Source organism: Podarcis muralis, chromosome 1, assembly GCF_964188315.1.
Source record: "Podarcis muralis chromosome 1, rPodMur119.hap1.1, whole genome shotgun sequence".
NCBI lineage: Eukaryota > Metazoa > Chordata > Lepidosauria > Squamata > Lacertidae > Podarcis > Podarcis muralis.
Genome location: NC_135655.1, coordinates 44,016,267 through 44,039,592, shown reverse-complemented (window position 1 = coordinate 44,039,592; position 23,326 = coordinate 44,016,267). Strand labels below are relative to the sequence as shown.

The 23,326-nt window shown below is 43.2% G+C and overlaps 1 protein-coding gene across 1 annotated transcript in view; it reads right to left on the bottom strand.

Moving 5' to 3' along the window:
- Positions 1-19,046, bottom strand: part of LOC114581922 (cytosolic phospholipase A2 beta-like) — a 39,570-nt gene extending 20,524 nt beyond the window's left edge. Inside the window, exons 1-6 of the mRNA XM_028702680.2 lie at positions 18,753-19,046; positions 8,480-8,552; positions 6,508-6,644; positions 1,887-2,018; positions 1,225-1,283; positions 232-274 (exon numbers count right to left, since the gene is read on the bottom strand). Of these exons, the coding sequence (XP_028558513.2) occupies positions 232-274; positions 1,225-1,283; positions 1,887-2,018; positions 6,508-6,644; positions 8,480-8,552; positions 18,753-18,773 (465 nt within the window). The 5' untranslated portion in view covers positions 18,774-19,046. The remainder of the gene's footprint in view (positions 1-231; positions 275-1,224; positions 1,284-1,886; positions 2,019-6,507; positions 6,645-8,479; positions 8,553-18,752) is intronic.
- Between the last annotated feature and the right edge of the window lie 4,280 nt (positions 19,047-23,326).

The window sequence follows — 23,326 nt, the reverse complement described above, 5'->3', positions numbered from 1 at the left end:
CAGAGCAGTTTACAACAGTTGTACATAAAACCACACAATAAAAGCCATATAAATATTTTAAAATCAGAGATCAGCTTACTATTATAGAAAGATGTACTCTCAATTGCTTGCATAATTCTGAAGGAATTAGATATTACCAAGAGTGTCATCCTTCCTAAAGAGTTAGCATCTCCAACAGGATTGAATAAATAATTATGAATCAAGATAACTTTCAATACAAAGAAATCTTACCACTAAAACACCATTGGAAATCAGTTGCTCGAGAGGTCCTGAACTGGAAGGTAGAGAGGAAGGAAAGGGGTGATTAAATCTGAGCCTGGTAAAGTCGTTGATATTTAATAAAGTAACATTTTGGAAATGACTGACAAAGAGCAATAGTTTTCAAGGTACTTAATACAGTGGTACCTCAGTTTTCGAACGTAATCCGAAAACCAAAAACTCAATAGCTAGGTCTCAGGATCTTGCACTCAGCAGAAGCTGTGTGGCATGTTCGACTTCCAAGTCATGTTTGAAAACCAAAGCAGTTACTTCTGGGTTTATGGCATTCAAAAACTGAAATGTTCGTCAACGGAGACATTCGAAAACTGAGGTACCACTGTACATGGAAGTCTGACCACATAGCTGATGGAATCCTACCCTACAAACCAGAAATGAAATAGTCAGGCAAATCACAAAGTCCTCTTGTACTATAATATGGAGAAGTTGGGGAGAATTGCTATTTATTTAGTAACTTGCATTTATTTTTTTATGGGGCAAATTCAAAGTAGTTGATTTAATGCAATACATAAAAAGAGCAATAGGGAGAGGCATTCCACAAATCAGGTGGAGTACTGAAAAGGCCATATTGGTTAAAGATGCTGCTATAGCAAAGGAGACCATTGGTTCATCTGAGGTGGTATCTTGACACTATATTTCACCAATTACACAAAAATGCAAGGATATACCTTTCCTATTTTTTATGTATTGTCATTAATGATACAGACATAAAGAAAGAAAGGTAGTTCATTATTCTCAATATAATATAGTACTACCCAAATATGGCAGCATAAACAAAACCAGAATATTAAGATTCAAATGTAGACAAAACAGAAAGAAGGAATAGTGGTGGAGACATATTAAAACCACGAGATTAGCAGAAACACACTAGATAACAAAAGAAAAGTAGGAATTTCCAAAAATATACTATTTTTAGAATCCTTTTCTTGCATCTAACAAACCACTTACGTTTCTGCCAACTTGAATTCCACTTCCAGAGATTCATAAGCATGAGGACAATCTTCTTTCTGATAACACAAAAAACAATTACTAATGCTCATTTATCTACTCAGTGCAGTAATCTCAGTCATTAAGGACATAATTGACACTTGTCACTGCACTCCCAAACCCTGCAATCTGGCAAAATCTAACTAAGCACACCTGGAATCCAGGCATTGGAGGTGGGGGAAGAATTTAGACTGGGGAAATCGGGCAGATGAAAGGGATGAGGTGTCACTCCCTAGTGAATTTAGTAGCTCTGCACAGCTGTTCTGAAGCAAGGGAAAAGAACATCCACATCATATTATATATTACTGCTAGTGTTACCTAAAGTTGTTTGGGTTCCCTCAACATTTCTGCAACTGCCTGAGAAAGAACTTCCAAATTCACTTCCGTTTTTACTTGGACAAAACCCAGTTAAGTAATTCTCTAAGGAAGTGATTCTCAAGCAGTCAGCCAAGACCTGGGAGTGAGCCATGGGACACCCAAGACGTCCTCACCTGTCTGCTCTTCTTGTTAGCTATTCCATGGTTTTTCAGTTCTCTGCATGTTAGTTAGTTAGTTAGTTAGTTAGTTAGTTAGTTAGTTAGTTTCGTAAATGCGTAGACAATACATTAACTTTTTGTCCTCACCTCTGGTTTTAAGGAAAATAGCTCAAGAGCTGTTGTGCCAGGCCGGACTTTTTCCAAATCGAAAAAGATAACAAAAAGTACATCATCTTTGTCGGTTAGATTGGCACTACAGACCTCCAGCTGTAATATATTCTAGGAACAGAAGAGAAGGAAAGTTAGAATTGTATAGGGATAGAGTAGAAATTCAGGTGTCCTTTAAAACAGAATCTACCAAATTAGCACATTTCGAAACAATATTCAAACCCAAACACAGCTATCCTTTGAAATTTGCACTCACCTGAATTTTACCATAGTTTGCCAACCAATCAATGTTTGCAAAAATGCATATATTAGGGGGAAGTGTGTATGAAAATGAATATCGGGTGAAGATAACTGACAAGAATGCATTATATTAGAGGAAATTGCTTGCAAAAAATATGTACATTAGTAAAAACAGCATATAAAGCTGTGCTTAATGGAAGAAATTGGCACTAAAATGCTGATGAATTTTCATGAGTATTTTTTAAACAAAAGTTTGCAAATTGCTTCAAAATGTGGAAAACTGAATTTTAGATTATCATTTTTCCAAAGTGAGAGAACCAAAATTGATGCACCCTTCCATCCCAAATCACACATGGCGACCCTGCCCCCCAACATCCATACATCAATCAACATCTGAAAGTACTTACGTATGTCATATATTTACATATTTAGGGACCACTAAGGCAGCTAGTATGTTGTTTAAAAAACAAAAAATTAAAATAATAATAATCTGAATTTGGTAAGAAATACAAGTGTAGATATAACAATAAGAACAGAACCAGCATTAAAAAGGAGGGAGAAATTCAATCATCATTAATGCCAAAGATATACAGAACACCAGTTTTCATTGGAAATCTAAACGCCATTAGGGAAGTCAGAAAATTCATTCCCCATGCTAGAGAGCTCCACAGTCTCGGCAGGAAAGCCAAAGCTGGTACTCTCCAAATGTTTTGGACTGCAACTCCCATCAGCTTGAACATTATATGGCTGTGCTTCCTGGGGCTGAAAGGAGTTGTGGTCAAAAATACCTGGAAAGCACCAGGTCAATGAGCAACGCCATATGCTCACCAATCAGACTCTGCTGGTTGTGGAACCCTGAGAAGAGCCTGCATCAAAGGCCTGAGAGATCAGGTAGCGTCACAGGTGGTGGTGAATTCCTGGCCCCAAACCATTTAAGACTTCTAAAAGCATAAGTACTGTAATCAGGGCTTTGATTTGGTCTTGGACACAGACAGGGAGCTACTGGAACAGCATTACAGTGATACCTCGGGTTAAGAACTTAATTCGTTCCGGAGGTCCGTTCTTAACCTGAAACTGTTCTTAACCTGAAGCACCACTTTAGCTAATGGGGCCTCCCGCTTCCGCCGGAGCACGATTTCTGTTCTCATCCTGAAGCAAAGTTCTTAACCTGAGGTACTATTTCTGGGTTAGTGGAGTCTGTAACCTGAAGTGTCTGTAACCTGAAGTGTCTGTAACCTGAAACATCTGTAACCCGAGGTACCACTGTAATCTGAAAAACTGGCAGCAGTCAAAACCAGCAGCATCAACTGAAGTTTCCAAGCCCTTTTTAAAAGGAAGCCCCATGCAGCAGAAGTTGCACTATACACCAAACTGAATTTGGACTGCTGGAATACCAATATTGGCTTTAGAAAGGTATGTGCATGCGTGGTCTAAGCTAAACATCAAAGGTAAAACAATATCTCTAACATGAGCATTTTTTCCCTGTATTGCATATCACACACACACACCCCATCCACTTCCAACTAAAAGGTATAAACTCTACCCCTTGCCTCATTTTCTGCAACAGTGACATTCTGACACTCTAAAATGCAACGTACCATAAGCATATAACAAGCCTTGACTCTGCAGAATGCCAAACACAGAATCACCTGACATAGCTATTCTTTTGCCGCAGGCAAAGTGGCTGGTGAATATGTTGGAGAACTGCTCCACACACACAAACCAAGATGGATCCTGCTGCATGGAGAGAAAAAGGGGGACATCTACTGATTCACAGGAACACAGGAAGCCACCTTATATTGAATCAGAACATTGGGCCATCTATCCCTGTGCCAGCTACACTGATTGACAGCAGCTCAGCAGGGTTCCAGCCAGGGAGTCTTTCCTTGTTCTACAGACCGATGTGGAGACTCAACCTGGGACACTGAGCATGAAAGGGAGATGCTCCACCACTGAGCAACAGATCTTCTGAGAGATAGAAGATGCGTATCCACTGCAGAATCTCTGAATGTGTACAAACGGCTGCCACACCTAACTGTTACCAGATTCTGGGAGGATTTAAAGAGTTGGATTACAGGTATAGGCAAGCCTGGAGGTTAGCTTTAGTGGGAAAGCTTCCATATGAATTGAAAGTAATTATGGGGCGAGCATTATTAGCTGGTGGGAGAGTGCTATGAATTTAGCATCTTTGTTGATGACAAAACTAATCTCCGCCTTCCCATTAAATGAGGGTTGAAGTAAACTGCTCTATTGGTAGATTCACTACAAGTTGGTATGTATTATGACTTGCACATACCAGCTGAGGGCATTCTTATGACACTTGGGACCAAAATGTCTAATGACTGGGGAGGGCAGATTTAGTTTTGTTTCAGGGAAGCTATTTCTCCCTGGGGGGGGGGCGGTTTAATCCCCCCTTCCTCCATTTAGGGTGGCCACTTATGCATTGTCCAAAATGTACTCAGTCCAGATAAGACTGAGACACTGTTAGTTCCCTAGACCAGATGAGTGGGAGATTGCCTGCTCTTGATGCGGTTACACTTCCTCTGAAGGAACAGGCTTGTAGCTTGGGGGTATTCCTGGATCCTTTGCTGTCGCTCGAGGCTCAGGTGGCCTCAGTGACCTGGAGTGCCTTCTATCAGCTTTGGCTGGTGGCCCAGCTATGCCTCTATCTGGATAGGGATAGCCTAACTACTGTTGTTTATGCTCTGGTAACCTCAAGGTTAGATTACTGCAATGCATTATACATAGGGCTGCCTCTGAAGACGGTTCGGAAACTTCGGCTAGTGCAGAATTCAGCGGCCAGGTTGCTCACTGGAGCAAGACAGTTTGAGCATATTACACCAATCCTGATTGGACTGGCTACTGGTTAGTTTATGGGCCCAATTCAAAGTGCTGGTTTTGACCTATAAAGCCTTAAATGGCTCAGGGCCACAATACCTCAAGAACGGCCTCTTTCCATATAAACCTACCAAGACCCTGAGATCATCTTCGTGTGCCTTTTCCTCAAGAGGTCCAGAGGGTGGCAACACAAGAACAGGCCTTCTCTGCCATGGCTCCCCATCTCTGCAATGCTCTCCCCAGGGAAATTCACCTGGCATCTTCATTATACACCTTTAGGCATCAGGCAAAAACGTTGCTTTTTAACCAGGCCTTTGGTTGATTTGTGGGGGGTATTGGGTTGCTGTTGTTATTTTGACTATTTACTTTGTGGTTTTATATTTTGATTTTATTCTGTGAACCACCCTGAGACCTCCAGGTATAGGGTGGTATATAAATTCAATAAATAATAATAATACCACCAAAAAAGAAGGCAAAAGAGGACACTGACTTCCATAATTTTTGCATGTGGTGATTCATATGTATAGTTGCAAATTTATATATAATTACTATAATTTAAATTTTAAAAACAGTACATGCTACCCTAGTGGGGAAGACTTGAGAGCAGGTGAGCTGTGTGGCTACTTAGTCTGCTGCCCAGGTGTTTGCAACTTCAAGGCCCCTGATGCTCCCTTTTCTTAGTCTCCTTTATCTTTTTCTTCCTTAAAAGAAAAGACCGCTTCAAAATAATCCTCTGTAAAGTAGAGCACATGGGCACCACTTGACCACCATTCCTGCTCGGATCCCAGTAATTATCAGGCCTGCCCTCAGCCGATGCTAATAGTACTTTTAAGCACTGCATGTGAAATGTGATTTACCTTGCTTGGCCCTAAGCACAAGCTAAGCACAAAACTACCTGCACACAGGCATTTTTGTCACACAAGCACCCCTGCATTAGAGGCAACAACTTCATTTTTCCTGAACGTTCCTGTCAGGGAACTGCCATCAGAGCCAGAGGGAGAGGGAGGGCTCCAGAGGGATTCCGGAGAGCGTCCCTGGAGGGAGAGAAGCAGCACCTTCTGGGGAAGGAAATCAGCATAACACCAGTGGAGAAGGGGGGCAGATGGGGGAATCGGCGAGGTGGCTCCAAGACTCCTCGCCGGGAACCAGTGGGGAGAGCACAGGTCCTCCGATGCCCACACCCTCCCTGCGCAGAAGGCTTCCGCGCAGAGAAAGTAGGCGGAGACTAGGCGTCAAAGAGCTTCTTTGCTGGAAGAAGTTCAAGAAACGCCCACTAACGGATTCTGCCAGCGATTGAGACAGCCACGGGCGAGTGGCTGTCCAGACAGAAAGGATTCATTCAGGCAACCAGCCAAGGGTGGCGTTGATTTACACACAAGCAACCCCTAGAACCATTACAGTTCCTAAATCAGACTTGTTTGGAAAAGCCATTTATTTTATCTTATTGCAATAATGTTTTATGTCTTTATCTGCCCAGAAGGTTTTCCAAACAAGTGGTGGCAAGTTGAATATCTTACCTTACCTTGATCTCAGTTTGGATTCTAAAATAGAATGTCTCATTCCAGACTGGTTTGTCAGAGTTCTTCATAGTTTGGGTTCTAAATTTCTCAGGCGATGCTGTCGGTAGATGCAAGGTCACGTAGCAATTAGATGGAAACACTGCAGCGAGGAATGGAAAAAGCTTTTTAACAGTTGTGATCGTATATTCAACTGTGTCCCCAAATATGGGGATGCCACATCACTTTGTATATGACAAACTGTGGGAGGGGCATCTATTTCTGAATATATTTTTGCAGTGGAGTTCTGAGCTGGAATATATCTGTGATATAAGGAACAGAGAAATTTGGTGGTGGTGGTGAAGCCTCTGGCACCAACTAGATGACCTAATGTGATGTTTTAGAACATAAACCAATATTCTTGCAGTTATAACACCTAGTACTACTCTTACCGATATTGGTGCATAATGCGGGTGGCACTGTGGTCTAAACCACTGAGCCTCTTGGTCTTGCCAATCAGAAGGTTGGTGGTTCGAATCTGCATGACACGGTGAGCTCCCATTGCTCTGTCCCAGCTCCTGCCAACCTAGCCGATCAAAAGCACGCCAGTGCAAGTAGATAAATAGGTATTGCTGCGACAGGAAGGTAAACGGTGTTTCCGTGCGCTCTGGTTTCTATCACAGTGTTCCCTTGCTCCAGAAGTGGTTTAGTCATGCTGGCCACATGACCCGCAAAGATGTCTGTGGACAAACACCAGCTCCCTCAGCCTGAAAGTGAGATGAGCGCCGCACCCCATAGTCGCCAGGGGTCCTTTACCTTTGCCTTACATACCGTATTTTTCACTCTATAAGACGCACCAGACCATAAGACGCACCCAGTTTGGGAAGGAGGAAAACAAGAAAAAAAATATTCTGAATCCCAGAAGCCAGAACAGCAAGATGGATCTGGCTTCTGGGATAGCCTCTTGCTGTCCTGGCTTCTGGCTTAGCTGCACAAAGCCTCTCCTGGGCAGCGGGAAGAAGGCTCCTGCTTCCCGGGAGAGGCTGCGAAGCCAGAAGCCAGGATAGCAAGCGGCAGGGCAGCCTCCCGCCTGCATTCACTCCATAAGATGCATACACATTTCCCCTTACTTTTTAAGAGGGGGGAAGTGCATCTTATAGAGCGAAAAATATGGTAATATCGCTGTTCAAATTGTTGCAGCTGAAAGCAATGTCTAGTGTTAGGAGGCCTCTTTCTCACACCTGCAGCCTTGTGCAAAATGCACAGGCTGCACTGTGCAAAGTGATGAACAAGACCAAAAAACTGGGTCCTTTTGACTGAACCATCACCAGTTCTGAGCAAGCGCAACAATGAGGGGGAGAAAGACCACTGTGCCATCAGCAGCAGAAAATATATTGAGAGAGAGGCATAGAATGGCAGAGTGCATTTCAGGGAACGGGAAATGTTACATTTCTGAAACAGAACTATATATTTCTCATTCATGATACCATTTATGATACCATCCTGAATATACCCTTGAAAAAGTAAGTCCTATCTATTTTGATGGTTAATTTTCAAGTAAGCATACCTAGATTTTTAAGGGGATAAATAAGATGATGATAATTAAGAAAAGTGAGCTGAGTGTGTGAAAAATTCCCTTACCTCCAGTGGTTACAGGAATCCAGCATTTAGGGGGTGACAGCCTATTTCATAGGGAGAGCGTCCCACTGGCAGTGCCTATGAAAGTTTGTAGGGGTGCAGGATCATACCATGGGAAAGAGGCTCTTACAAGATTGGATATATGCATGGATGTGAATTCTGTTCCACCTAAAACGCTGGGGACATGTTCAGTAATGTTTAAGAATTGGATACCAATTCTCTTAGTCACCATGAAAACTCTTTCAGATCTTTTGTTATTTAATCCAGTCCAAGATTCCTTATTCCTACATTGCTATTTTATCCAATAATCTTGCTTCACAGTTGAGCCCAGTGGTGCAATGAAGGATGCACAAAACTTACATGAAATTCCTGAGGGGATGATATTGGCTTTTATAATTCTGACAGACACCATGGAAACTGGAAACAGTTGTTTCTGCAATGGAAGAAAAGCCAGTGAACTTCACATGAATAAAAAATTAGTAAGAATTCTGGATTTATTCCCACATGACAAAGATCACCCAAAGCCACAAACATTGCCCATCGGGTCCCGCCAAAGCCTCTACTTCTCCCTTTCTCATCCCATTCCCATTTCCCTAACACTGCTGGACACTTCCCTTGGAAACCTTAGAAGCTTCTGATTAGTGAGCGGATGATGAGTAATGGTGAACAAACTTCCCTTAAAGCCAGATGTGATCTTGCCAACCACTGCAGTGCAGAGCCACAAGGAAGTGCTGGATGTTGTTAAGTGTTCAGGCCCAAGAGAATGCAGGCCATAGATGAGAAGGCCAGATCAGTAATCTGGAAGCACAGCGGTCCACTCTGTTGATCAGTCTCAGTGATATGTGACTCAGACAGAGAGAAGGAAGTATATTAGAAACGTTTGGGGTATTGGATGGGTCCTGTGGTGCCACCTGACCAAGAGTGTTCTGGGCTGTTAGAGTGTCCCAGTTGGCTCTGACTGGAGTTCCCTCCCAAAAAAAACAAATAGCCCTTCTTGATCCATGCAGAAACATGACAAGGGTGAGTCTAGGACACATACCTTGCTTGAAAAAAATGTGCTCTCTAGAATATTAGCCAAAATCCTTTGTATGTAACACCCAGGAATGTCTCAGCAGACAAGTCAAAGTGAAATAGTTTATCTTATTATGTCCCTTATGAATGCCTCCATGTTGTCTCTGCATGAACAGAGAGCGAGTTTGCCTGTCAATGGCTTCAAGGCTTGAGATGAGAATGGGCTAAGGGCCATTGTCAATGGCTGGCATAGTAAGGCACCCACTAAGGGTGGGGACACCCCACAGGAGGCCCACTGACAAGGGCCCCTACTCTTCACCATGGCAACCATGCCTCTCACTCTGACAAACAAATAACAGTATTGATGCTGAGGAGGAAACGTAGCAGCTACTGCCTGCTTCCTCATCTAAAAAGGCCAAGCAGGTGGTAACAGTGATGAGGAACAGCAGCTGTCAACAATGAGAGTGAGGAGATAGACTCACAGAGAGAAGGGAGTATTGAGGTGTCTTGGCCAAGCTTCCCCACCACCAAAAGAACCTGCAGCAAGCAAGCACTGACTGGGAGCCCTGTGAATGTGACATGGGTTCCACTGAAGCTGCTAATCAGAGGAGGGGACTAGAGGCCTTTACAGCTGGCCTCATAATCATCCTGACCTAGGATGGTAAGAGAGGCTAGTGGATCAATGTGGTACCAACAGAGAAGTATAAAGACTGCCAGAGTTGAGAGCCCATGTGGTGTGGGGGTAAACATGTCAGACTAGGACCTGGGAGACCCAGCTTGCCCTCAGCCATGAAGCATATGGTGTGACCTTGGGTGAGGAACCATTTCTCAATCTGGGCAAGAGTCCTTTCCAGGGCCAGATTTAGATTTGATGAGGCCCTAAGCTACTGAAGGTAATGGGGCCCTTTATATGTCCAGCTGTCTTTTGTCAACAACAAATTGTCGCTGTTTTTTGTGTTGAATATATGCTATATGGTAGTTTACAGACCTAATAGCCTACAGGGTGGTGGACTAGATGGGCTACTGGCCAGATCCAGCAGGATTATTCTTATGTTCTTATCCAGACAGCCTGGTTCCAGACTGTCTGTGGCCTTCATACCTTCTGACATCAACCTGCCCACACACATCTTCCAAATAAACAGTTTGTGCAATACAAAGATGACAGACAGTCTGACCAGTGTTTCTGGATGAGAGTTCATTAAAAAGAAATTATGCTGCATGGCTTCATTTACATGTATTTGCAGTCGTGTAATTACAAACACATTACTTTAAGAGGTGGTGGGTGGGCGAGAGAAAAGCATACTCTAAGAACAATCTGTTTGGGTTCCCTCTTTAGGTTCAGTCATGTCCATGGGCAAAAAGTGCTGCAATATCTTCTTCAGGATAAAGTTGAAAGAGAGTTGGAGTTATGCAAGAAATCCCTAGATTTCATTGGCATTCATAATGGTGAAACTCAGATATTGGATCTAGGCAGAGCTATTTTTCCATCAGGAATTCTCCAGGACTTAGTTCCAACACCTCTCAGGTGGGCGCCATTGCCACTTTAAGAGAACGAGGGAGGTGTTCATGGTGAGTTTCAGCACCTATTTTTCTAGAAAAATAGGCAACTAGGTTTGCTGGCTTGGGACAGGGTTTCTAGTGGGGGGGGGTGCCCCTTCCTGATACAGTTCAGGAACTTTGGAGTGGCCCTTATCCAACTTGAGACAATCCAGAACTGAGATGACCCAAGCCATATCAGTGACTATTTACAGCAAAATCATGGGTTGAACTGAAGGCTCCTCCACACTTCCTCTTGCCCAGCTGCTTTCGCCCAGGGAAAACCACTCACTAGCGCTCAATCAGAGCAAATGGCAATTCAGATTCTCTGGATTGACTTTTGCTCTGATTTAGCACTGAAGACCGGGTTTTCCCTGGGAAAGGAGTGGGGCAAAGGGACAACTGCTCGGACACAGGCTTTCTAGACACAGGACATACAGAAGTGTAAGACAAGCCCTGAATCAGTCTAATTCAGTTCAGGATACAGAATTTAGCCGAAGTGGAATTTAGCCAGTCCTAGTTTCTAGAGCAGGGATAAGAAGAAGGTAGGCCAAGATCTACTGGGCGGTCTCTTGGTGGTTTATAGTAATTTGACAATGGTTTTTTACTCCCAATTCTTTTACAACAGCAACAATAAAACACTTTCCACCTAAATTTTGCTGCTGCAATGAAGAAAGCTAATCCAGAGTGGATTTTTGGGGGGTGGAAGGAATGTGAACTCGATTCACATTGATAGGCTCAGAATCTGCTCAGAGGCACCCTGCACTCTGATTCTAACTGTATGTCATATGAATCTGACTCTCTGGTTGGTAGAAAGAAACACAAAGTAGATCCCTCACTCTATGGGTATTATGTTGGTGCTGGGTTGGCAGGGCCTGAATGCCTAGCTTTAGAACTTGAGTTGATTCCTTGCAAACACCTAAACAATTGAATGGAATAGTTCAATTGGTCACAACTGAAATACCCTTTGACCTCCCAATTTTTCTTCATACAGAAATTTCTCTAGCTTTTCTATGACAGTATCCTGTTTCAGAACCCCAGGACAATCCAATGAGAGTCAAAGGGAAGCACTTCTTCCAACAGCACACATTTAGGCTATGGAATCTGCTGCCACAAAACATAGTTCTGATTCATTTCAAAAAAAAATCAGCATTCCATTATTTTATTTGAAATGGTTCCCAGCTATTCAAGTTATGAACGTTGGAGTCAAAATGGCAACATTTAAGTCTTCATCTTATTGTTTTGAAACTTATCCAAAAGTTGAGTTACATTTTAAGAGCCCTTCAGCATTTCAAAGTCAAGATTTTGATGTCAATTCCAAAATTCAGACAAAGGCAGAATTCTTGGAAACGCAAAGCACAAAAAGGCTTGATCTGATGGGAAAGAGGCTTACTTGTGACGTCTTGAAGTTAGACAGATATATACATAGTGCTTATATAAGGCAGGGTCTGGTTCTTAGTCTGAAGAATTTCAGTTGATCACACCACACTAGTTACTTGCCCTCATTTAATTACCATTTATAACTCTAATGATCTGCTCCAGGCAATTATGTTATTACTTTGCACAGTCATCTACATGCGTCTATTTCTTTCATATTTTCATTTACATATACTCTGCTGCTACCCTCACTTCCTTATACATGCTGTCTGTTGAGCAATCTTAGGAAACCTCGTTTCAAGTTCCCTCTTAGCAAACATGGCACATCTTTCCACATTCTGAAGCTCTCAAGATTTCTCTTCCCAGGCTTGTGTCTTATTTCTTGCCTCCAATAATTACAGTATTTTTTGCACCATAACACTCACTTTTTTCCTCCTAGAAAGTAAGGGGAAATGTCTGTGCGTGTTATGGAGCGAATGCCTGTGGGTGGCGGGGGGGATCTGCTGCAATCGTGAGCAGAGGATCCATGGTTCCCCTTCCTTCCCTCCTCCGTGGTTACAAAGCATGGATCCACATGGATCCTCAGGATTTTTGCATTGGGCTACTCCAAACTCACTGTCAGATCACATGTCTGTGGCCACAGCATGAACCACAAACATCATATATCCACTATTTCGTTTAGAATATTTTTTTCCTTGTTTTCCTCCTCTAAAAACTACGTGCGTGTTATGGTCTGGTGCGTGTTATAGAGCGAAAAATACGGTAATAGCATACTGGCGAGTTCTTATGAGCTGATTATTAACTGATCTCTCATCTACTTCACCGCCTTCTGCATCCAGAATTCTGGTTACTGGACTTTACTCTTATTACTATTGGTAATATTACAGCTGCTGGTACCACTTATTTCCTATGTCTGATCATTGGTCTTTTGACCCCAGCCTTGTCCACTCTGCCTAGCAGCAATTCTTCAGAGCCTCCTGCAGAAGACTTTCACATCACCTGCTACCTAACCGTTTAATTGGCAATGCCAGTGATTGAACCTGGGACCTTTTTACATACAAATCATGCATCCCACCACTGGGCAACTGCCCTTCCTTACACACTAAAAAGGTAAAGTTGCATTTTAATACTGTAAACAGCACTAAGAACCAGTAGGATGTGCAGAATCCAATTAAAAATATTGAGTCTCTTTTGGCAAAGTTAAAGGCTGTTAATGCCCCTTGATTTTAATGTTTAAAACTAACCTAATTTTTAAAATGTCTACCATTTGCATCAATATACCGTAAAAATATTCAGTGCCTCAGCTAAGCAGTGCACTTTATTCATTATGACTGTTTTTCTAGACTTGAATGACAATCAGCACAACTAGATTATTGTGCTTAGTTTTAGGGTTCTGGGGGAGTTGAACCAGCAGGGGCAATAAGTACTGGTATTGAAGGGGTCCAAGTTCATTTTTAAACATGAACACCCTTCCTCCCCCACCACCAATATGCTATAGAAGTCTTTTCACTATGGAAGGCTACTTTTTGAAGCTTCAGGTTGTTCCCGTTTACCAATGTATTTTTTTAGTCTCTGGCACAGATCTCTGAAACAGGAAATGAGACAACCTGGCAGTTTTTAAAAAAAACCCAAATTACTAATCCTTTCTTCTGGCTGCAGGTACTTTCTCTAATATTCATGAATGAGCAAATTCTTTTTGAATGACCAAGATTTTAAAACTGAAAAAGTCAGGTTCCAGATATACATATATCTATACTAAAAGAGCAGCCAAGCTGGTGATGCAAGAGAGGATTGCCATTGTCTAATAAACACATTTTATTCTGCCTCTGATAACTGGGGGCTAGTTTGAATACATAGTAAGTTGATGAGTATAATCTTGTTATAGACTATTTTGTGGAACAGCCATTTTTTTGTTAACTGCATTTATATCCCACCTTTTTCTCCAGGAAGCTCGGGATGGTGCACATGGTTCTTTACACCCCTCTGTCCTCTTTTAATCCACACAACACCCCTATGAGATGGGTTAGTCTGGGAACCAATGACCGGCCCACGCTCACCCAGGAAGCTTCATGGCCAAGTGGGTCCTAATCTGGCACTCTGACCACTACACCAGGCATCCCCAAACTCGGCCCTCCAGCTGTTTTGGGACTAGCTAACAGGACCAGTGGTCAGGGATGATGGAATTGTAGTCCCCAAACAGCTGGAGGGCCGAGTTTGGGGATGCCTGCACTACACCATAGCTATTATTTAGCAATTGATCAGGAATAAGCAATTTCAACCAATCCAGGAGCTTTCTGAGCAAGCTTGGGCTTACTGCTAACAACAATTTTCATCATCATGAAATGAATATTCTACAAGCCCTCAACATGGTCCATAACAACATTACATGAAGAAAGATCAAAGCAGCAGTGAGGTTGGGGGGGTGCAGACACTGCACAGTGGTCCTGTTAGTGGACCCACACAATCCCAACCTCCCTGTCACTGCCACCCTCAATACAGACACACACACACACACACACACACAGATGGTAACCAGGGCTTATATTGCTGCAGCTCCAGCACCACTGAGCAAGCTGTTCCAGATGCCACTATCCATGCACAAGAGAGAGGAACTGGCAGCCTTGGGGGAGAAAAATAAAATAAAATGGGGCACTCAAAAACAGGCCAGGAAGACTGAGCATGTTAAGTGGCCGAAAATGCTGGCTGACTTTGGTGGAGAAAACGGAAAGAAGCAGGGGGTGGTTGGAAAGAAATATCCCTGGAAGAGGCTGGTTGGCTAGCTGGCACCCTGAACAGGAGCTGGGGCTGGCAAAACATTTTGCAGCCCAAAGCAAAGGGTTCTCTACACACACAAGCCAAGGTGCATAGCACCCAAGTTCTTTTGGGACCCGAGGCAGAAAATCCTACAGGTGCATCTCTCGTGAGTAAAAATGAAACAATAATTAATTATATAAGGAACTATTTGCTGCCCTTCCATGCCACCCAAACACAATTGCCTGAGCTCTGCCCAAGGGCAGGCTGGTCTTGGCAGCAGGAATACCATACTGCCAAGTTTGCTGAGGCACAAAGTGAGACGCCGTGTTTTAAATTAACTGTGTTTTCTGAAAAGCCAGAAAACTCTGGCAGCAAAGATGTCTAGAGGCATCATCCATCTGCGTGTGTTCTTGGTATACAATTAAGCTTTGGTAATAACAGCACTATGCAAATGTGTTTTACAGTAAGCTCTAGTCACCCCAGTTATGTAACTCTTAAGCTATGTGTTTGCAACAACAAAATCAAAACACAAAAATACGTTTCTTTCCTTAACGTGTTTTCTTTTTTTTCATGTCCTTTCCATGCCCAGTGGCTAAGAGAGGGGAGAGTGTGGCCTGTGGATGCATTTGCTTCAAAGTTTTTCCTGTCTCCCACTGCTATCCAGTCTGCTCCTACATAGCTTCTCCTGTCACTATTCCCTCCCTAGTACAAACTCTGAATGGCTGCTGAGCCACAGCATCCTGCACCCTCTGCTCATAAAAGTACAGGGTTGATCCTCTTGCAGAGATGCTTCAGGAAACAGAGGGCGAAGTGCCCACTTCCTTTGCAAAGAGGGAAGCCTGCTTTAGTAACCGACTTTCTCAACAACAAAACCACACTTCTTTCAGTTACTGGCAAACGCAAGCTTAAGTGTCCCTGACTACTGGGCACTCGTTTCTTTGTGACAAGGCATAATGCTGAACGTGGTGTGCGTTGGGTCAAGGAGCAGTGGAGGAAAGCGTTGCTAATAAACCCTTTGGAGCAAGCAAGCATGCAATTAACTCTGTCCATGTCTCTAATGGCTTGAATCGTATATTTAAAATATATATTAAGGCACTGTTCCTACAGCAAATGACTAATGCGGAGGAAGGGCTTGGCCTGAATGCAATCCATGTCTCTTTGGACAACAACTCTGTCTGGGATATTCACAGATATTAAGGGCATCCAAATGTGTGTTCGTTTGATCAGGAAACATGCTTATGGGACCTCACCTCCTGCAGGGCCAGGCTCTGTGGACATCACTTCCGATAGCTTGACAGCAGCAGTGCTGGTCCACATGTGACTGCAGCATCCCAAGCCTGCTTTTCCCACTTCTGCCCACCCAAATCCGTTTTGCAACGTGGTTGCAAGAAATGAACAAGCAACAAATGAACATTATAAAGTATCCATGCAGTGCATTAACATGAAACAGTTTGCCTGAAGCATTAGGGGTGGGGTGGGGTTTTTGAATTGCTGGTGGGTCTATTTGTGGGATTCAGTGTGAAGGAGAGAGCTGTTGGGCTCACCTGAAAGGGGGGGAGGTGTTTAAAGGAACATCTGTACACACCCAAATAGATCACTAAGTCTTTTCTAGGTAACTACTCATTAGTGTGCTGTAGCTACAGACGCTATAAACCCAGCTGCTGTGTCTCAAAAGAAGAGAACAGGGACTCAAATGCTGACACTGGTAATAATAATAATAATAATAATAATAATAATAATAATAATAATAATTTATTTATACCCCACCCCACCCATCTGGCTGGGTTTCCCCAGCCGCTCTGGGCGGCTCCCAACAGAATACTAAAAACACAATAAAATACCAAATATTAAATTTTCCCTAAACTGGTCTGCCTTCAGATGTCTTCAGATAGTTGTTTATTTCCTTCACATCTATCTGATGGGAGGGTGTTCCACAGGGCGGGCGCCACTACCAAGAAGGCCCTTTGCCTGGTTCCCTGTAGCTTTACTTCTTGCAGTGAGGGAACCGCCAGAAGGCCCTTGGAGCTGGACCTCAGTGTCTGGGCTGAACAATGGGGGTGGAAACTGGTATACTGGGCCAGGCCTTTTAGGGCTTTAAAGAGTTGTTGCTGTTGTTGTTGCTGTTATTATTGCTGCAATGGCATGTCCTATTCTTTAGTTCCGTAAAGGACTCGCAACTGAGGATGCCAAGGTAACTCTGATAAGCACCTTTAATCCACATTTGCCTGATCCAGCAAGGGTGACTTATGTAAGGAAGCCTCCTTCCAACACAAACACCTTACGACACACAGTGTTCCCAGTGGAAATAAGCACACGACCCAACATCCAGGCTTGTGTGCATGGCAATCCCTGTTATATTACGTCTGTCCCCTCATTCAGAGCATTGACAATGATCAGACCTGACATTCCAGTAACTGGATGGGAGGGGGGGTTGGAATCCAAGAGATACCCACACCAACCAGAAGGGTGCTCAGTACTGCCAGCATTCTCTGTTCAGCACATCTGATCTTGGAAGTCTTTCTATGTGGTGATGGCTTTCAGTACACGTGCGCACACGAGGATTCAGAGCATGGGGCAGGTATGCATCAATCTGGATTCAAAGAAGGTTCAAAAATACTTCCTATCTCATCCACATTCTTCGTTGTCAGTGTCCTCCCTGACCTCTTCCCCAAGTGTTATCTTCTGTACCTAATCTCTGATCTGCAAAAAAGCAATCAACACCCAGGCTGCTCCCGACATGTCTTGCTCTTGAAATGTGTGATGTCTATGCCCCACATTGATGCTGGTAAGTTACATCATTTTCCATTTCATTAGCATCCTGGTGCACTTAGTGCTAGCATTAAAATAATTGGTTTTTAGGCTAATTAAGATGGAACCGTATTACTTTTGAATTCATTTCCTGATTTTCTATTTGACTACTTTTGCTATGTTTATAACTTTTTCATGTGAACAGCCACCTTCAGCGTGGTTTTAACTACAGAAAGGCAGCATACAAATAAAACGGTAGTATGATGGCTGGATGGATAGGATGGGGGCGTTAATTGGGTTCTTTTTGTTTTTATTATGTATTTTGTGTTTTTATATTGTGATTTTATGTTGTGACCACTCTGAGACCTGCGGGTCTAAAGCACTATACAAATTTAATAAATAAAATTAAAAAAAAAATATGACCTTAGATCTAGGGTATGACTTGCCACTGCGATTACAAGATGCTGGACTAGATAGATCTTTCGTCTTGATAATGAATGAATTGGTATGCATCCAAAATGTGTCAAACTGGCAACCATAATTTCTGCTAGAATTGAGAAACCAAACTGCCAACAGAATTCCGCAAGTAGGTTCTGCACATCCCTAACATGAGCACATGTGATCCCCAGTTGTATATCTTCTCTAAATGGGTAGAGAAAGACAGACAGAGAGAGAGAAATGTCAAAGCTAAATGGCCTTGAAATGCAAAAGTACAGCCAGTGACAAAAGCTTATGACATAAAATTTGGTTGTCTTTAAGGTGCCACGAGACTTTTTGTTATTTTTTTCCTGTAGCTCCTGAACTGTCAAATTGTCTTCCTTTTCATATACTTTTGAAAAACAACATGTTGTTAATAAACCCCCTGCTGCCATTGTTAATAAATCTAATAAATGTGTATTAGTTTTAAACAGTTCCTTTCATTTCAAACCAAATCCCATGCTTGTACCTTTCAGAATCAAATGGTGCAGAGGCACACCTTTATCTCACAGAGCAGGAACCAGTTGCTTCATTAAAACTCTCCCCGAAGCAAAACCATGTCTGCTACTACATCAGACATACATTCCAAAAGTTGTTTGAACATGGGCATTTTCAGACTATTCAGATCCAGGGAGGAGCTGGATGCACCCCCCACCCACCCACCCACCCCACTCCCCAGATAAAACAAAATATAAAGATAAAACAAATTGTGAGAAGTTATTTTCCTTACCTTCTCAGCTGCGGTCCCCATTCTTGGGAAGTCGTAGCGCCACTGTCATCAGCAATGCTTAACAACAGATTAACAGGCAAACGGCATTCAAAGGTGTTGCTGCTGCTCCATATATGTAGCCTCTGAACTCCGCCTACTATGGCCCTTGGGCAGGAAGGAACAGTGTATGCTGCCAGCATGCGGAATACTTGAAACACGCAGACTTCAGTGCCATAAAGCCAGATGAAGTAATTTACATTTCCTGAAACACAAGTCCTTCCTCTTTCAACAAGCCCTCTAAGTCAGGGCGGTCCAACCCCCTCAGACCAAGTGGGCTGCAAGAGTCATTCAAGACAGAACCCACAGGTCACACACTGAATTAAATTTCCATATTGTTCATGAAAGTGTTTTGCAATGTAGTTAATATTATTTAATATACACAATATGTTTAAATATATATAATTAAACAACTAATAGATTCAATATATTTATTCATTAAACAAATGGATGTGGTTCCTAGGGTGGTTCCTAGATAGATAGATAGATAGATAGATAGATAGATAGATAGATGATAGATAGATAGATAGATAGATAGATAGATAGATAGATAGATAGATGATGGATAGATAGATGATAGATAGATAGATGATAGATAGATAGATAGATAGATAGATAGATAGATAGATAGATAGATAGATAGATAGATAGATGATGGATAGATAGATAGATGATAGATAGATAGATAGATAGATAGATAGATAGATAGATGATAGATAGATAGATAGATGATAGATGATAGATGATAGATGATAGATGATAGATGATAGATGATAGATGATAGATAGATGATAGATAGATGATAGATAGATAGATGATGATAGATAGATAGATAGATAGATAGATGATAGATAGATAGATGATAGATAGATAGATGATGATAGATATAGATGCACTACATGAAAATGCAGGAGAACCCAAGATTGGGGTGTGTGAGAGAATCCAACCCCTGAAATCCCAACCAGGGAGATCCGAATGCAGACAAAGTGACCCCAAACCCATGGTCACCACATCATCTCTCCCCACACTGTTGCAGTTTGGAATATACCCTTCCCTGTCCACCATGAGTTCCCTTTTCCTTACCTATACAGTGGTACCTCAGGTTAAGTACTTAATTCGTTCCGGAGGTCTGTACTTAACCTGAAACTGTTCTTAACCTGAAGCACCACTTTAGCTAATGGGGCCTCCTGCTGCCGCCAGTGGCGTAGCGTGGGTTGTCAGCACCCGGGGCAAGGCAAGTAATTTGCGCCCCCTAACCCGTGGATTTGCGCCCCCTAACCCATGGATTTGCGCCCCCTAACCTGTGGATTTGCCCTAACCCCAGATGTTGCGCCCGGTGCGGCCGGCACCCCCTGCACCCCCCACGCTACGCCACTGGCTGCCGCCGTGCCGCCGGAGCATGATTTCTGTTCTCATCCTGAAGCAAAGTTCTTAACCTGAGGTAATATTTCTGGGTTAGAGGAGTCTGTAACCTGAAGCATATGTAACCTGAAGCTTATGTAACCTGAGGTACCACTGTATGTGTTTATGTGTGCTTTTGATGTGAGAGGCATTAGAGGTGGGGATCTTAAAAATCCCCCCCAAAAAAAATCTAAAATCAGAAGCCCAAGTTTGCCCCCACCAGACAGGTTTTTCTGCACAGCCAAGATCTACCTACCGTGGTCACCTCAAACCTCTGCTGCTGCTCCCTACCTCACTGCTCCCCGTTCTCCAGCAAACCCCTTGACCCGTGCACAACAGAGACAATGAGGAGCACCCCCAACTCAAAAGCAGTGGCAGCATCACTGCTGGGTCTCTACTGCCCCGGGGACCTGAGGGCAGCTCTTGCCTAGCCTTCTGCTCCCTGGCACTGATGGTTGCAAGCCAGTGCCAGATTTAGGGCAGCGCGACTAGTTTCCCCACACTGGACATGCTGAGGGACATGTGTGAAGGAGGCATGAGGGACCCAGGAGCCACTTCCTGTTTCCTAGCCTCCTTGGGACTGCCGAAAAAAATGGAGTTTGCATGTTGCATGTGGCCCAGTAATCCAGTAGGCACATCTCTATTGGATTTGAATTGGTTTCATACATGTGTTGTTATTGTTGCTTTAGATTATGTGTGTGTGTGTGTGGGTGTGTGGTTTTTTAAATGGTTTTCATATATAATTGTTCTGTACATGTTTTGATTGTATTTTAAATCAGTTCATGGCTCCACCCGGCCATGAAGCTCGCTGGTGTCCTTTGGTCAGTCACTGTCACTCATTCTAACCTTCCTCAAAGTTAGACTGTTGTGAGGATAAAATGGGAAGAGCATAAATAATGTTCACTAGCTTGAACAGGAGAGGTGTGGTATAAATATAGAAATAAAGGTGCCTCATTGGAGGCAATTAAATAAATGAAGCATTGAATGTTCTTCGTTCATATACACTGCTTTATGTCATGCAAGCCTCAACAATGTTTACATCAAATATATACACCAATAGTAACAAAATAATTGAAATATCACAAAATACAAAAGATACGTAATCTTTCATAACAATTAAGGTACCAGAAATATTTTGCTAAGCAATATTGCAAAATGTGTATTCATTTTCAAATTCTCTATAGCAAGCTGTATGGTGTTTTTCACATGCTGAAGTGTTCTTGGCAATGTAACAGATAAAGGCGTAATATGTATGTGCTCCAGCAAAACTCCCAGTGAACTCTGTCACGTGGCTGGGTTGTTTCACATTTTCCTTTGGCATCTCTGCTCAACAGAAACAAAACTGTTAAGAATACGTCTCTGTGTTATTCTCAGTATCACAGTAAATCGGATCATTTTACAATGATTCCCCTGGTCTACTCTATTAATAACATGCACATGTATCGTTCTTGGAGGCTTTTTTGTCTTCACATTCGGTATATCTCCACCTTTAAAAATAATAATTCTATATGTATCTTAGCTGCCAATTACCTCAAGCCTTTTCCTGATGTGTATTAGTGAGAACATACTGGGGAGGGGAGAGCAAGCGTAGAGATCTGTCCCAACCTTGATCTATGTGTTCCATATGCACATACACACATGGGTCACATGACAGCCTGATTTGCATGGGCTACGTGATTTGCATAGCTGAGTAGCTGAAGCTGGGCAAAAAAAAAAGCTCCTTTTGCTTGCATTCTTCTCAGGCCCTCTTTCTCTCTCTTATCCCTGATATACACCCGAGACTGAGCAATGCCTGCATTCCATTCAGTGTAACCTCCTTCCCCATAGGCCATGTTCCATTTCCCTGTATCCCACACCGCTCTCAGTTGCCTTGGCTCACTTCCAAAATCCTCACATTATCCAGGGTGTTTGCAGAAAGACACTTAATACAGTAAGCAGTCCTGAGGTCCCATAAGTGGGTCGCTCGCAACAAGTTTTTTATTTTCTTAATTTATTAGATTTTCCCTGGAAAGGGTAAATTCAGATTATTATTACTATTGGGGGGGGGGAGTGATGTGGGTTGCCATTCTGATAACATTCTGATAACAACCATTTTATGTGGATGCTGCAGGAAATCTTCCATGCACAAGGTGCAATGATCCCACTGGAAACGCTAGCATGGAAACACCCGCAATTATTTTTCCTCGTTAGGCTTTAAAAAAAATATGATGGGAAACCTTTTCACTGTTCTGCAGCATGTATTGTATGATGGGGGGAAAAAAATATGATGGGAAACCTTTTCACTGTTCTGCAGCATGTATTGTAGTTAAGTTGGCATTTTTGGTCCTTAAATTGGACTTTGCACCTGGATTTTCATAGAGATCAGCTACTTTTCCTATGCAGTTGTGCCAATTTGCTGTCATTATTAGGCATACATAATTCTTTTGTGGGGAGGGACGCGGGTGGCGCTGTGGGTAAAACCTCAGCGCCTAGGACTTGCCGATCGTATGGTCGGCGGTTCGAATCCCCGCGGCGGGGTGCGCTCCCGTTGCTCGGTCCCAGCGCCTGCCAACCTAGCAGTTTGAAAGCACCCCCGGGTGCACGTAGATAAATAGGGACCGCTTACCAGCGGGAAGGTAAACAGCGTTCCGTGTGCTGCACTGGCTCACCAGATGCAGCTTTGTCATGCTGGCCACGTGACCAGGAAGTGTCTCCGGACAGCGCTGGCCCCCGGCCTCTTGAGTGAGATGGGCGCACAACCCCAGAGTCTGTCAAGACTGGCCCGTACGGGCAGGGGTACCTTTACCTTTACCTTTAATTCTTTTGTGAAGAAGACAAGCTTTCTCTGCCTTCGGTGCTTCCTTTTGCTCCATCTTCTTGGAGCAAAGTGGACATTTTTCTGGTCCCCAGGCACTTCCACCAATGTTCCTATGTACAGTCAGTTCCCCTGCCAAACTTTCCTGGGCGCACCATTTGAATGGCAATGCCTATCAACTAGGGGCAGCCCCCTCTAATATTTTATTGGAGGGGCCGGAGGAACCTCAGCCCCTAGGAGCTGGCTCCTATGGAGAGGCTGCAGGAGCAAGGAAGGCAAAGGAAGGAAGGCATTAGGAAGCCAACATGAGGAAAAAGCAAAGACTAGGATGGAAGAGAGAGGC